At 43.8% G+C, this 15,720-nt stretch overlaps 1 protein-coding gene across 1 annotated transcript in view; it reads left to right on the top strand.

Moving 5' to 3' along the window:
* LOC308322912 (rod cGMP-specific 3',5'-cyclic phosphodiesterase subunit alpha-like) overlaps positions 1-15,720 on the top strand; it is a 40,013-nt gene that overhangs the window by 20,606 nt on the left and 3,687 nt on the right. Inside the window, exons 7-21 of the mRNA XM_080774401.1 lie at positions 635-724; positions 918-1,058; positions 1,219-1,293; positions 1,962-2,026; positions 2,997-3,063; positions 3,576-3,623; positions 5,696-5,845; positions 6,446-6,589; positions 7,672-7,737; positions 7,921-8,067; positions 9,535-9,642; positions 9,951-10,060; positions 10,785-10,872; positions 12,818-12,918; positions 14,589-14,696. Of these exons, the coding sequence (XP_080630527.1) occupies positions 635-724; positions 918-1,058; positions 1,219-1,293; positions 1,962-2,026; positions 2,997-3,063; positions 3,576-3,623; positions 5,696-5,845; positions 6,446-6,589; positions 7,672-7,737; positions 7,921-8,067; positions 9,535-9,642; positions 9,951-10,060; positions 10,785-10,872; positions 12,818-12,918; positions 14,589-14,696 (1,508 nt within the window). The remainder of the gene's footprint in view (positions 1-634; positions 725-917; positions 1,059-1,218; positions 1,294-1,961; positions 2,027-2,996; positions 3,064-3,575; positions 3,624-5,695; positions 5,846-6,445; positions 6,590-7,671; positions 7,738-7,920; positions 8,068-9,534; positions 9,643-9,950; positions 10,061-10,784; positions 10,873-12,817; positions 12,919-14,588; positions 14,697-15,720) is intronic.

Genomic DNA, 15,720 nt, shown 5'->3' with positions numbered 1-15,720 from the left:
CATTCAATTCAATGCAATTCATTTAGGGTTTATGGTAGGGGAAATAGCCAATAAGGAGCTTTTGCACAAAATAACACCTGGACCTCTTTGGTGGGGACGTAACAACTACAAAGAAAGGTAAGAAAGCCTTTTAGTATGGAATTCTCCTTTAAAGGTATATTCAATGATTTCACTCAAAAAAACCGTAGGTTTCGTTTTTGGCTGTGGGACCTAAGCCTTTCATCCAATCAGGATAGAGAGCCAAAAACGAAACCTAAGGTTTTTTTGACCCCCCCAGGGGTTAACTGGGGATGGGGAGGACCTCCTTATATGGTCAGCACACTCTATAGTAGAGAGGATTATCACAACAAAACAAAAAAATAATAAGTGATATTTGAATTAAGTGAAATCACTGAATATACCTTTAAAGATGGAGTGCCGCAACTTTAACAAAAATAATAGTTATGTGAACAACACTATAACGAAGGTTACGTAGGTAACCATGGCTATGTGAACAACACTATAACCCTTATTATTGTGTCCCTGTTTTGGGGCTCATTTGTCAAAATGTGTCACAATGTGTCAAATAGCTAAATTATAGCTGATCTACACAAGCTCACAGCGTGCATGTTGTTCGTCATGTTTTTGTTTTCAGGCCTTCAAAAAGTTCTTCAACTATGGCAACCTGATTCTGAGGCTGCACTCGCTGACCTACGCTCACGGCTATGAGCACCGCAAGGGGCTGGTGAGCACCGTTTACACTTGTTTTAATTAACCAGTAACATTGAGACACATTGAGAAAACACATTGAGACACTGAAAGACTCTTTTTTTTAAGTGGGCATACTGGCCTCTTTTCTCTCCTCTCCTCTCCTCTCCTCTCCTCTCCTCTCCTCTCCTCTCCTCTCCTCTCCTCTCCTCTCCTCTCCTCTCCCCTAGGTACTGCTGCACGCGGCCAACAGAGTCTTCGAGGAGTTGGTGGGCGTAGAGAGGCAGTACCACAAGGCCATGCACACGATCCGAAACCATCTCAACTGTGAGCGCTTCTCTTTGGCATTCCTGGACTTGACTAAGAATAAGGTGGGTTACTATATGGATACATATATACCACACTTTTAAAACAAGTATATAAAATCTGTATACAAGTATACTTATTATTTCTAACCCTTCACACTCTGTCTCTCTTGTGTGTGTGTGTGTGTGTGTGTGTGTGTGTGTGTGTGTGCGCGTGTGCGTGCAGGAGTTTTTTGAAATGTGGCCAATTGCTTTGGGAGAGGTGCCCGCATATGCAGGAGCTAAGACTCCTGATGGCAGAGTAAGAACTCACACTCACACAACATCAGACTTATAGCATGTTGTTATGTAGACAGCACTATAATTGCATTGTATGTATAGTCATAGCACGTCATAGTATACATAATGTATATAGCATATATGTAAATTATGTATAGTTTCATTATATAGATATTCCACTGTTCTTAGCTTACGCATGTTTCATGATACATGCTTTTTATGTGATGTATTCCCATGCCTTTTGTGTTCTTGCCTAATGTAAATCGCTCTGGATTAAGGAGCGTCTGCTAAATGCCTATACGTTGTAAATTGAATCATTCTGAACAACCTCAAGTACTCAGAAGACTGCTGGTGCTTTCAGTAGATATTTACTGTATTAATTCTGACTTCACACACACACACACACACACACACACACACACCTGTACATACAGTATGTGTGTGTGTGTGTGTGTGTGTGTGTGTGTGTGTGTGTGTGTGTGTGTGAGAGTGATCAATGCTCTTTGGCCACTCAGAATAGCCAAAGAGCATTGACCACGCCTCCAGGTCTTTAGTTTACTCAAGTTATAGGGAATAAGACCTGGTACTTAAGACACGCAGAATACAGCCCATATATGTGTCAATGTAACCTGCTTTATATGTGTGCAGTTCTAATAAACCTTGTCTGCTTCCCTCTTTTCCTCCCAAAAGGAAATTCATTTCTACAAAGTCATTGATTACCTTCTCCATCCCAAAGAAGAGGTCAGAGTCATAAAGTGAGTCACAGATCAACACGGACGTTTAGACAAAGAAAATGGACACAGTTTAGAAAGCAGGTGGCTTTGCGCACATCCAGTTCTTGGCTGCATGGTGCTGGATAGCTCTGTTCCATAGCTCTAATGCGTTGCATTAGAGCTATGTTACTATCAACTTCCGCCGCTCGCATGAATGTATACCAGCCTCTTGTCTTTAGTGTAAATAAAAAGAACGTTTTTGCTACTCAACAAAACAAAGGCGGGTTGTGTCAATAGAAAGACTACTTTCCTTAGTGGAAGCACTCTGAGCCCCCCCACCCCCCCACCACACGTATAAACTGTACTTTTTGGCCAAAAAGGGATTTTGTTTCCACCGAAAAAAAAACATTTTTAGTTACTCCGCTGCGCCCTCTACTGATATTGCCCAGAGAACTGCCTCATAGTTCAAAATAGGCCAAAAAGTACCGTTTATACGTGTGGTGGGGGGGGGGGGGGGGGGGGGGCTCAGAGTGCGTCCACTAAGGAAAGTAGTCTTTCTATTGACACAACCCGCCTTTGTTTTGGTGAGTAGCAAAAACGTTCTTTTTATTTACGCCAAAGAGGAGAGGCTGGTCTGATTTCGATTTGAGATTTAAAATTGTAAGTCCCATAGCCTTGCACTGCGCAGGGCAGAATGGTAGAAGCAGTAGAAGGCTATGGATCAGAGCTATAGGTGCTGGACAAAGAAAGATACATACAGAGAAGGAGTGGAACGCACCCCGTCTTTTGCTCCAACAGTGTTTATTATCGTGTTAAAACAACCATTTTAAATCGGGAAACGCAACGTTTAGACCGTTCACGGCCCAGACGTCGTGTCCTGATTTTTAAAATGGTGTTGTAACCAGAAAAATAAAATCATGAATCGATTTGACACCCCTAAAGTTTTAAGGTATATATAATGCGTTTTGTTAGCCAGGGATCCTTTTTTAACAAAATGTGTCCTGTTTCACAGCAACCCTACTAACGACCATTGGGCTATGGCCAGTGGTCTGCCCGCGTACGTAGCAGAGAACGGGCTGGTCAGTCACCTTTTTATTCCTATAATCTCCCATAGCTTTGCCCATTTATTCGAGTGTGTAATATTTATAATAATAATAATAATAATAGACTCATTTTAGAAGTGCAAACATTTACCTACTGATGCATAGTTATAGGCCTACCTTGAAAAGACGTTTATTTATTTTTTTGTTTATTTTATTTTTTTAAATAGCCGATCTACAAGCTCACAATGTGTCGCATTGTGAGCTTGTTGATCTGCTCTTTTCAATATATTTTGTACACATTTTGAACTTCTGAAATGGCACATTCTGCACAATGCAGTACTTTTACCTTCAGTACTTTAACCCATGTTGGGCGGGAAGGAACCTTTGGTGTTTTAAACATTATGTTATAATTTAGCTATTGAAAAAAATTGATGCCGATACTTTTGTACTTTTACTCAAGTACATTTTCAATTCCGTACTTTTACTTACAATTGAGTACTTTTTCCCACCACTGATCCCTTGTTTTCATCTTCCTCTCCTTCCAACAGATCTGTAACATTCTGAACGCCCCCGAGGACGAACTCTTCACGTTCCAAGTAAGGCAGCTACCCTGACCCACACATTAATATATAAACACACAACACTGTCCTGCTATACGATAGTAAGGCAGCTACCCTGACCCACACATTAATATATAAACACACAACACTGTCCCTCTGTACGATAGTAAGGCAGCTACCCTGACCCACACATTAATATATAAACACACAACACTGTCCCTCTGTACGATAGTAAGGCAGCTACCCTGACCCACACATTAATATATAAACACACAACACTGTCCTGCTATACGATAGTAAGGCAGCTACCCTGACCCACACATTAATATATAATGCCTCTGTGTGCGTGTACGGTTGTAATGCACATAACCCGATTAACCGTTCGCCCCACCGACTTCACATTCGACACACGCGTTCCACGCCCCCGCAGGGAGTGCAGTGCCCGGTATCGAGTCGGTCGGACCCACGGTTCTACCAGAACCACCACAAAAGGCTCTGGTCATGCAGGCTCTGCCAGTGCAGGGCCTAATCAGCCTAAATCCCCTCACCTGTGTAATTTCCAGCCTCTGCCCTCAGCCAATTATTGATTGCCATGGCAACCGCACACCTGACAATTGATTAGCCTACTTAACCAGAGTCACAGTCAGTCTAGTCTAGGAAAATTGGCCTCAGATCCTGTGCAGCAGGGGCGTGGCCCAGTGCGTTGCGTTTCAAATGAAATGCGAATCAAAAGACAGGGGCGGGTTCCACATGGAGTGGGCGCTACATCTAAATAAGACGGAAGGGAAACAATTGCTCCTTGAGCGGTGGTGGCCTACTACAATTCAATTTGGAATTGGATTCCCTTCGGACTATTTTCATGGTATGCACAGATTCTGAGCGCAACGTACTTCCCTCACAGGGATACGTTCCTTTTTTCCCAGAAGTTCCTTTTTTCTCGCCCGCCTAGTGGCGAAAAATAAAACTTCTGGGAACTCAGATTACAGTCAGTCAGACCTCTTCAGACACGGGCAGATACAGAGATCTCCAGACCGTTAAAACGGGTATTATTAGGTTCCCAAGTTGCATCGTTCTCAAGTAGGCCGGTGGTCTAGTTAATAAAACAAAAACTATCCCGCTATACGATAGTGAGGCAGCTACACATTAAAACAGGGATGGGCAACTTTGACGATGGAGATCGGGCCACTATTATTTCCACACTCATCTAAAAGCTATAGATCGGCTATCTGAATTATTTTTTACCTTTTTTTTGAAAAATAATTTGGAATCCTGAAAAGTATTTTTTTAAATTTATTTTCAAATGTATTTAAGTTAGTTAACTTTCCATTTGGCCATATAGCCACTTGCCCATCTGTGATAGGCCTATATATACCAGTAAGACGCGCAAACGCGGGAAGCGGACGCAGATCGTAAATTGCAATAACAATTAGAATAAATTACCACGCCATCACACTGATGTCACCATGACTCAGCCATAACCATATAAGGAGTCCCCAAAGCAGCCATCACACTCATGTCACCATGACTCAGCCATAACCATATAAGTCCCCAAAGCAGCTATTCGTCCAAATATCCATATATGGGCACAAAGGGGGGACACACAGACTCACGCACGGACAGACATGATCTGCTAGGTCTCATAGTAAGTGCTCACATTCTGTCATGACGGCTGTGGCCGTTTTTTTAAAGGAGTGTTTTTCGTGCAAAACGAATGGATTCAGCATCACGATCCCCTAGTTTGATACTGTACGTCACATGGTACTTAAATCAGAATATGTTGGAGGGGGGGGGGGGGGGGGATTTGACCTTATATAGGTTGTTATATAAGGGTACCGTCACTTATTATTATAGCATTTTTCAATATGTTCCCCTACTGTACTGGGAACTTTTGATGTGTTGTTACTAACGGGAAACAAAGACTTTCTGTTGCTTATACTTAATATGGTACGTGTGTGTGTGTGTGTGTGTGTGTGTGTGTGTGTGTGTGTGTGTGTGTGTGTGTGCCTGTGTGCGTGTGTGTGTGCGTGTGTGTGTGCGTGTGTGTGTGTGTGTGTGTGTGTGTGTGTGTGTGTGTGTGTGTGTGTGTGCGTGTGTGTGTGTGCGTGTAGAAACTCTTCGTAGACGCTACAGGGTGGTGTATTAAGAACGTCATCTCTATGCCGCTGTGCAACAAGAAGGAAGAGATCGTTGCCGTGGCGACCTTCTATAACAGGGTGGATGGGAAACCTTTTGATGAGCAGGACGAACTTCTGATGGAGGTGCGTGTGGCCGCGTGCGTGTTCGTGCGTGCGTGCGTGCGTGTATGTTTACATGTGTGCGTGACGTGTGGATGATTGTGCACACATGCATTGTTTTCATTTGTTTCATTTCTCATTTAATATAACTTCCTGGTCCATCCCGTATAAACATAGCCTGGTTAATAAACCAGACTAATATCGCACGGACCGTGGGATATTAGTCTGGTTAATAAACCAGACTAATATCACACGGACCGCGGGATATTAGTCTGGGGAGGCTCAGCTTGGATTTCATTTCCAGGGCGGCGGGTTGAAACATTTTCTCTTTGACGCAATTGGTTCAGAGCTGCTGTCAGTCAAAGGTCTCAAGCATTGAAAGTCACTGTACCAAAGCCCGCCCATATTGCATACCGTGTCCCGATTGGCCGCCCCATTTCTCTGGTGTAGGAAATGGGCGTATACAATTGAGCCTCTCCAGACCGTAATCCGCCGGCAGGCAATTTTCTTTTGCCAACGGCTGATTGGGTCTGGTTTATTAACCAGGCCAGTATAAACACCCCCTAACCCTAAAACGGATTATGTCGTGGTCTTTACCGTGTGTATATATACGTCCTCGTCCAGGCCCTGACCAACTTCCTGGGATGGTCCATGATGATCCCGGACACCTTCGACAAGATCACCAAGCTGGAGAACCGGAAGGACGTCTTCCTGGACATGATGCTGTATCACATCAAGTGTCGCAAGGACGAGATCCAGTTGATCCTGGTGAGTACCGGACCCTACCCTACCGGACCCTACCCTACCGGACCCTACCCTACCGGACCCTATACCGGACCCTACCCTACCGGACCCTACCGGACCCTCAGGAGGTAAGAGCAGGTCGTCCAATGATCCGTGGGTCGGCAGTTCGAATCCCGGCTCCTCCTCCTGTCCTACATGTCTTCTGTGGACTCTAACATTACACCTAGCTACATGTTTAAGCATTTATTTCATATTTACATGTCTTCTGTGGTCTCTAACATTACACCTATAGCTACATGTTTAAGCATTTATTTCATATTTACATGTCTTCTGTGGTCTCTAACATTACACCTAGCTACATGTTTAAGCATTTATTTCATATTTACATGTCTTCTGTGGTCTCTAACATTACACCTATAGCTACATGTTTAAGCATTTATTTCATATTTACATGTCTTCTGTGGTCTCTAACATTACACCTAGCTACATGTTTAAGCATTTATTTCATATCTACATGTCTTCTGTGGACTCTAACATTACACCTATAGCTACATGTTTAAGCATTTATTTCATATTTACATGTCTTCTGTGGACTCTAACATTACACCTATAGCTACATGTTTAAGCATTTATTTCATATTTACATGTCTTCTGTGGACTCTAACATTACACCTAGCTACATGTTTAAGCATTTATTTCATATTTACATGTCTTCTGTGGTCTCTAACATTACACCTAGCTACATGTTTAAGCATTTATTTCATATTTACAGGTGTTCTGTGGTCTCTAACATTACACCTAGCTACATGTTTAAGCATTTATTTCATATTTACAGGTCTTCTGTGGTCTCTAACATTACACCTAGCTACATGTTTAAGCATTTATTTAATATTTACATCCTCCTATAGCTCCCTTAACAAATCAAGTATGGCCTAACCTTTTTATAATATATTGTTCATAATCTGCACTAAACAAACAATATATGCAGTCGGCAGAATTAAGTAAAAAGCTAGCCATAAACCAACTACAACATGGTTAGACCGTCCTAAGGGGTGTGTGTGCGTGTGTGTGTGTGCGTGTGTTTGCGCGTGCGTGTGCATGTACAGAACACCAAGGAGAGATGGGGGAAAGAGGCGGATGAGTGTACCGAGGTGCAGCTGCAATCAATCATGGTAACTAACGACAACTTTCTTAGAGCATAGCTGCTGCTACCTTTTGTTTTTTCCATTATGTCTGTCTGTCTGTCTGTCTGTCTGTCTGTCTGTCTGTCTGTCTGTCTGTCTGTCTCTCTGTCTTGTCTTGTCTTGTCTTGTCTTGTCTGTCTCTCATTCTCTTATACGCCCCCTTGTGTCCAGGATGAGTTATTGCCCGACAAGACGGCGTGTGAGATCATGGAGTTCCACTTCTACGACGTCAACCAGGGAGAGAAGGAGCTGGTGATGTGTGGCATCAAGATGTACTACATCCTGGACGTGGTGGACAAGTTCAAGATCCCCAGGGAGGTGGGTTTGTGGTTCAGCCATTCTGACCTGAGATCAGATCCCCAGGGAGGTGGGTTGTGGTTCATCCAGACCTACAAGCTCATAGCGCGCCACTCGGTGCCGCGCTATGAACTTATAGATCTGCTATTTTTCAATAGCTAATGCTTAAAACACCAAAAAGGGGGATCCCGCCCCCAACATGGGTTTTCATCTAAAATCAACTGAACTAAATAAAAACTAGAAAAGGAAAAATACAGACGAAAACTAAACTGACCGACGGTGTTATCGAACGACTGTCAGTGTGTCTATAACTTCACTGGCTTCCTGTTGTTGTTTTTATTATTTTATTAACATTTAACCCATTCTGAACGGGAACCCATTTTGGTGTTAGCACTATGTTATGCTTTAGCTATTGAAAAATAGCAGATCTACAAGCTCGTAGCGCGCCACTCGGTGGCGCGCTACGAGCTTGTAGATCTGCTATTTTTGAAAAATCGAAGAACGACTGACATTTTCAGAATCTGATCTCAGGTCAGAATGGGTTAATCAGACCAGTGTGTGTCCAGTGGAAACCTCGTATGAATCTGATCTCAGGTCAGAATGGGTTAAGGTACCCCAATATCTTGCTGATCTCCTACACCCCTGTAACCCTCCCCGTATCCTTCAGGGCCTCAGACGGGGGTCCTCTCCTAAAAGGTTCCTGAGAAATTCCATCGTCTTCTCCTGTCCCGTAGCCCCTAAAATGTGGAACGCCCTTCCCAAAACCATCCGACAAGCAGATACCATTGCATCCTTTAAATCTATTCTCAAAACGTATACTTGTTCAGATGGACTACAATTCCCATAATTCTTTGGTGCCCTGCTCCTCCTTGTGGATAGGGGGAGAGCTGTCTTACTGAGACCACATGTAGTCCAGGAAGTAAGTGATCCCAGTGTCCATGACATCAGAGACACTGGGCTCACTGATACAATCTAAAATATCTAAAACCACATATTACACACATAAAGATGTTCAGAAAAGCATCCCCCCCCCCCCCCAGCCCCGTTGAATGTTTGTTCACTGAACTCTGTCGGTATTTTTTATCTAGTACATTGTTGTTATTTTTATATTGCATCGTTAAATATGCTTTCCACTGTAAGTTGTTGGTTTGCTGCATCTATTTAATTGTGTTCGATTTTTCCTGCTTTTTTTTTTGTGAATTTGTTGTATACAGCACTTTGTGACTTTGTCCAGAAAAGTGCTATATAAATAAAGTTATTATTATTATAACCAACGTTCGTATGCAGCCCTTAAGGAGTTAACTAGAGCAGGTGGACATTTTAGTTGGTGGTGCTGTGTACGTGTTTTGTGTGTAATCTTTTTTTATTTATTTTTTACTTGCATGGTTGTATGTAAAATTCATCTTCACCAGAGTGTGTGTGTGTGTGTGTGTGTGTGTGTGTGTGTGTGTGTGCGTGTGCGTGTGTGCGCGCACGGTAATTCCCCAGAACTTGACGCGGTTCGTGTTCTCCCTCAGTAAAGCCTACAGACAGATCACCTACCATAACTGGAGACATGGATTCAACGTGGGACAAACCATGTTCACTCTGCTAATGGTGAGATGTGTGTGTGTGTGTGTGTGTGTGTGCGCGAGTGCGTGTGCACTCCTGTCTTTGCATATTCATATAAATATATTCTCCTGTCCACTCACGTGTGTGTGTGTGTGTGTGTGTGTGTGTGTGTGTGTGTGTGTGTGTGTGTGTGTGTGTGTGTGTGTGTGTGTGTGTGTGTGTGTGTGTGTGTGTGTGTGTGTGTGTGTGTGTGTGTGTGTGTGTGTGTGTGTGTGTGTGTGTGTGTGTGTGTGTGTGTGTGTGTGTGTGTGTGTGTGTGTGTGTGTGTGTGTGTGCGCATGTCCATAATGCAGACAGGTGATCTGGTGAGGTATTATGAACCGTTAGAGACCCTAGCCATGGTCACTGCTGGACTGTGTCACGACATCGATCACCGAGGAACCAACAACCTCTACCAGATGAAGTAAGTGCGTGTGTGTGCGTGTGCGCGTGCGTGTGTGTGCGTGTGATGTAGGCCTATGTCATAGTGAGTCTGCATATCCACTCATAAGAGATTAGCAACGATAACATTCTTAGAACGTTATTGTTGCACAATCTACTCGCTTTGCTGACATTCAGCTAAAACATGTCAATAAACCTCCACACTCTCACGGAGGAGGAGGAGTGTGGCGCCCCCGTCTGGCCAGGGAACGCCAGGGTCCCGCCCCAAAGTTATTGGCCAGCCGGCGAAAACTAGAGTTCTCAACAGGCCCGGAAATGAAGGCCCTACCTGGGCCCTACCTGGGCCCTCATCATCAAACCCTGCACACTCAAGAACACTGCCACTCTTGAGTCTCCATATATGCTGACCTGTTCCGACATTCCATATCTTGATCTGATCTCGCCATTACACCCTGTGCACTCAAGACACCCTCCATATACAGTACGGCCAGTGCACGCAGCCTCGCCCCTCTATAGGGAGATGTGTTACATTAGAAGCGCTGCTGCCATCTTGGAGTGATGCGCCCATCTAATGGTGATCCAAAAGAAGTTTCTTTGGTTGCGGTCGGAAAACTATTCTTTATTCTAGGCACGAGAATGTCTCGCCTAGAACACACCTGAGTATTCAATACTCTGCTATCTCCCGTGTGCGTGTGCGTGTGTGTGTGCGTGTGCGTGTGCGTGTGCGTGTGCGCGCGTGTGTGTAGGTCTGCTGATCCTCTGTATAAGCTTCACGGCACCTCCATCTTGGAGCGACACCATTTGGACACTGGCAAGACTATGCTGAGACAAGATGTGAGTGAATGCACATACAACACGCACGCATAAAACAACAAGATGTGAGTGAATACACATACAACACGCACGCATAAAACAACAAGATGTGAGTGAATACACATACAACACGCACACATAAAACAACAAGATGTGAGTGAATACACATACAACACGCTTGTTTGTAAAAAAAAGTGTCTTTATGTATGAAGTGTATTTTGTGAATTGTATTGCGGACCCCCTTGAAAATAAAGAATTTCAGCCAGACTTTTCTGAAATTATGTTGACACTGCTTATAACCATTTTGACCCGCGTTGAAAGCTTGACCGGGATCCTTACTTAGTAAGCGTCGCTATCGTGGTATTGGCCAAGCACGGGGCTGGGGGTGGGACTTAGCCAAGGGCTAATTGCGCCTTTTGTTTAATTCATTTTTTTAATGATTTCTTTTTTGTGGCTTTCGCCTTTTTTTTATTTATTTGATTTGCGGCTCATTTCTCGAAAACGATATGATCCTATAGCTTACAAAAAGTATGTTTTTGGGTGGATTAAATGGACAATGGGCGGAACATGTTACATTGCGGATTTTTACTTCCTGACATAGAGTTTCGGCTTTTCAAAGTGAAAATGCACGTTCGATTCCCGCTCGGGGGGCTGTGGGTGCTGGCGGCGTGTTTCCTCCTCCTCCGCGTCACCAGTGCCCATATACCCGAAGGCGGGGTTGGCGAAAGGGCCTTTCTGTGTGGAGTTTGCATGTTCTCCCCGTGTCCCCTAGGGTAGGTACCCTCACACAAAACATGCAGTAATCCTGGTCTCTAAACTGCCTCCCCCTGGCCAGCCGGGGCGCCTGATGGAGGGGAAAGGAACTGGTTGGAATAACGTGTTCCTTCCACGCGCTACGTCCAACCAGGGAAACTCCCCCTGTCAGGTGTAAAGGAGCAACTTGGACACTCAAGCATGAAGGAAGCATGAGTTCAAGTCCGTTGCTCTCCCCTTGTCCCCCATATATGGGGACTAGGTTGCTCTCCCCTTGTCCCCCATATATGGGGACTAGGTTGCTCTCCCCTTGTCCCCCATATATGGGGACTAGGTTGGTCACCCCTTGTCCCCCATATATGGGGACTAGGTTGGTCACCCCTTGTCCCCCATATATGGGGACTAGGTTGGTGGAGGGTGTGTAGAGCCCAGGATCACATTAGATGATTGACACAGGGGTGAAAAATGGGTTACAAAATAAATCGTGAGATAAAAAATATATATATTAAGAAAATGCACGTGCGGCTCTCCGAGCCCTCCACCAGATTGTGCGGCGGTGCCGAATTTAATCTCACTCTGCCGCTCGATTTGCGACTAGCTTTATGCATGTAATACATACATACCCTCAATAATGTGTGCTCAATTAGTCTTTCATCTCCTTGTCTCACTCTGTCTCTTTTATCTCACTTCCTCTCTTAAAGGGACACTTCACCCTTTTTGCAAAAAAATATATGTTAATGCCGTTTAGAAGCTTTAGAACACTTTCCTGGGGGTCTTTATGTGTGTAATATGTGGTTTTAGATATTTTAGACTGTAGCAGTGAGCCCAGTGTCTCTGATGTCATGGACACTGGTCTCACTTCCTTCCTGGACTACAATTCCCATAATACTTTGGTGCACTGCTCCTCCTTGTGGATAGGGGGGGAGGTCTGTCTTACTGAGACCACATGTAGTCCAGGAAGGAAGTGAGCCCCAGTGTCCATGACATCAGAGACACCGGGCTCACTGCTACAATCTAAAATATCTAAAACCACATATTACACACATAAAGACCCCCAGGAAAGTGTTCTAAAGCTCCTAAATGTCATTAACATATATTTTTTTAGCAAAAAGGGTGAAGTGTCCCTTTAACGATTGTGATCAAGATTTTTTTGTTTTTGTTTCATGTAATAATAATAATAATAATAATAAGCCTTCTTGCGTTTGTGTTTCAGACTCTGAACATCTACGTCAATCTGACCCCAGAACAGCATAAGTTTGTCATTCGTCTGATGGACATTGCGATCATCGCCACTGACCTGGCGCTCTACTTCAAGTCAGTACATCACGCCGTGAGAACACATGCACCCAAACAGTCAGTAGTGTCTGTAGTGTCATGGCTGGCTCTTGCCATGACAAAGATGAGGAGCAGGAGACTGTCGAAAGTTGAACAAGTATAGGTTTATTGAGACTAGACTTTAACTTAAACTGAACTGGTTCATAACATCATCCGGCAACAAATCCTATAAGGTGTGGAGTCAGTAATCAGTGGTGTGGTGGTGATGGATGTGTGGAACATGGTGTGGTGTGTGTGTGGATGGAAAGAATAAGGTGGACATAATATCAGTAGAACATGGAGTCAAGCAGGGAGTGGAGGCACAGACAGCAGGTCTGCCTCCTCTGGATCTCTGGTAGTGAATGGTGAGTAATAGTGACCTTGCTGTTATAGCTCACTGGAGGCACCGGGCCCAGGTGCTCTCCAATGAGCAATCAAGAAGTGCCCCACCGAGGCTCACCTACAGGGAGACAATTAGGCAGGTGCACCACCACACATACTGTGTGTGTCTGTGTGGGGCATCACAGTAGTCTGCGTCAGTAGTGAAGACACAGACTACAGTACACACACAGGCCTGCTGTGTTGCTAGTTTGCTACTATAGGCCTATGTCACAATTATTACCTCATCGCCCCAAATCACAATTACTTGAGATACTCACAATTATGTTTGCATAATAATAGTAAATCTTTTCCACGTTGAAAAATGTCCATACATTTATAGACGTGTTGTAAGCTTAACCCATTCTGAACGGGAACCCATTTTGGTGTTAGCATCGTGTTATGCTTTAGCTATTGAAAAATAGCAGATCTACAAGCTCGTAGCGCGCCACCGAGTGGCGCGCTACGAGCTTGTAGATCTGCTATTTTTGAAAAATCGAAAAACGACTGACATTTTTTAGAATCTGATCTCAGGTCAGAATGGGTTAATCAGACCAGTGTGTGTCCAGTGGAAAACTCGTATGAATCTGATCTCAGGTCAGAATGGCTTAACTTTGTATTACGAACCCTAAAAAGGCAAACGGAAATACAAATTGTTCAGTGGGGCAAAAAAATAGAGAAAAAAACCCCAACAATTAACTCATCCACAGCGCCATCTGGTGGTGGGCTCTCGCACAACCACAAGTACATTTTCAAGGTGCGAGCAGCTTTAGATTGAAAATGTCCGATTAACATTTAATCCACCCAAAACGTACGTTTTGTAAGCGAGGATCATAATTATCGTTTTTGAGGCGCAAATCTACCTCGTTTTGTTTTTAGCGTTCTAAAAAGCCGCCTCCTCATGGACAGCATAAGCCAGCGGAATTTACATCTCCGTTTTATTTATTTTTCAACGGGCCGCTATACACCGCGAGTGTTATGAGGGCATATACAGGACGCAGCTGATCAACCGCGATCAATTGATGAGGTGCATATAGGCGTCAAAAGGCGCAACTGGCGACCGGTGAGTTAAATCGGTTTTTAATCGCAATTATTGGTGGGCGACAATTAATGTTTGACCAATAATTGCAACAATTAAAGTCAACTCATAAATCACGTATAGATAATGGACAGGGAAGGGAAAGCAGGAGAGACCTTTGTTATTCCAGCACACACACGCACGCACACACGCACGCACGCACGCACGCACACACACGCAGTCACACACACACGTGTCTCCTGTGCTCATGCAGAAAGAGGACCATGTTCCAGAAGATAGTGGACCAGTCGAAGACCTACGAGAACTGGAACGAGTGGACCAGTTTCATGCAGACGAATGCCACGCGCAAAGAGATTGTCATGTAAGGACACGCACGCACGCAAAAACATTGCACCATTTTTGCATGATTATTAGTGAGGATTATATGAAAATAGGTTGAAAAGTGGTGAAGTGGTCCTTTAAAGGTATATTCCGTGATTTAACTTAATTCAAATATCACTTATTTTCTCAAATGTATTTGGAAACTTTACATTTCTGAAAATATATTTGTCCCAGATACTCCGCCCCTCTAGTGGAATGTAGTGAAATGTATGGAGAGAGAGATGGCTATATTTCTTTTAGTGTTTAAAGGAGAATTCCATACTAGAAGGCTTTCTTACCTTTATTTGTAGTTGTTACGTCCTCACCAAAGAGGTCCAGGTGTTATTTGTAGTTGTTACGTCCCCACCAAAGAGGTCCAGGTGTTATTTGTAGTTGTTACGTCCCCACCAAAGAGGTCCAGGTGTTATTTGTAGTTGTTACGTCCCCACCAAAGAGGTCCAGGTGTTATTTGTAGTTGTTACGTCCCCACCAAAGAGGTCCAGGTGTTATTTGTAGTTGTTACGTCCCCACCAAAGAGGTCCAGGTGTTATTTGTAGTCGTTACGTCCCCACCAAAGAGGTCCAGGTGTTATTTGTAGTTGTTACGTCCCCACCAAAGAGGTCCAGGTGTTATTTGTAGTTGTTACGTCCCCACCAAAGAGGTCCAGGTGTTATTTGTAGTTGTTACGTCCCCACCAAAGAGGTCCAGGTGTTATTTGTAGTTGTTACGTCCCAAACCAAAGAGCTCCAGGTGTTATTTGTAGTTGTTACGTCCCAAACCAAAGAGGTCCAGGTATTTTGTGCAAAAGCGCATTATTGACTATTTCACCTACCATAAGCCCTCAATGAATTGAATTGAATTGCATTGAATTGAATGGGGCTATGGGGTGTAATTCGCTTATTTCCATCGCTCAAAAAATATTTTTTTTTTGTATATATCCTCTCTTCATAATGTAAATAGTATCCCAAGCGGCACACTTTACTACTTGTTTCGATGGAAATAAGCGAATTAGCACAAAAACCCAA

Source organism: Protomyctophum bolini (assembly GCF_963924005.1).
Source record: "Protomyctophum bolini genome assembly, chromosome: 10".
Lineage (NCBI taxonomy): Eukaryota > Metazoa > Chordata > Actinopteri > Myctophiformes > Myctophidae > Protomyctophum > Protomyctophum bolini.
This window is presented reverse-complemented; position numbering and strand designations above follow the sequence as displayed.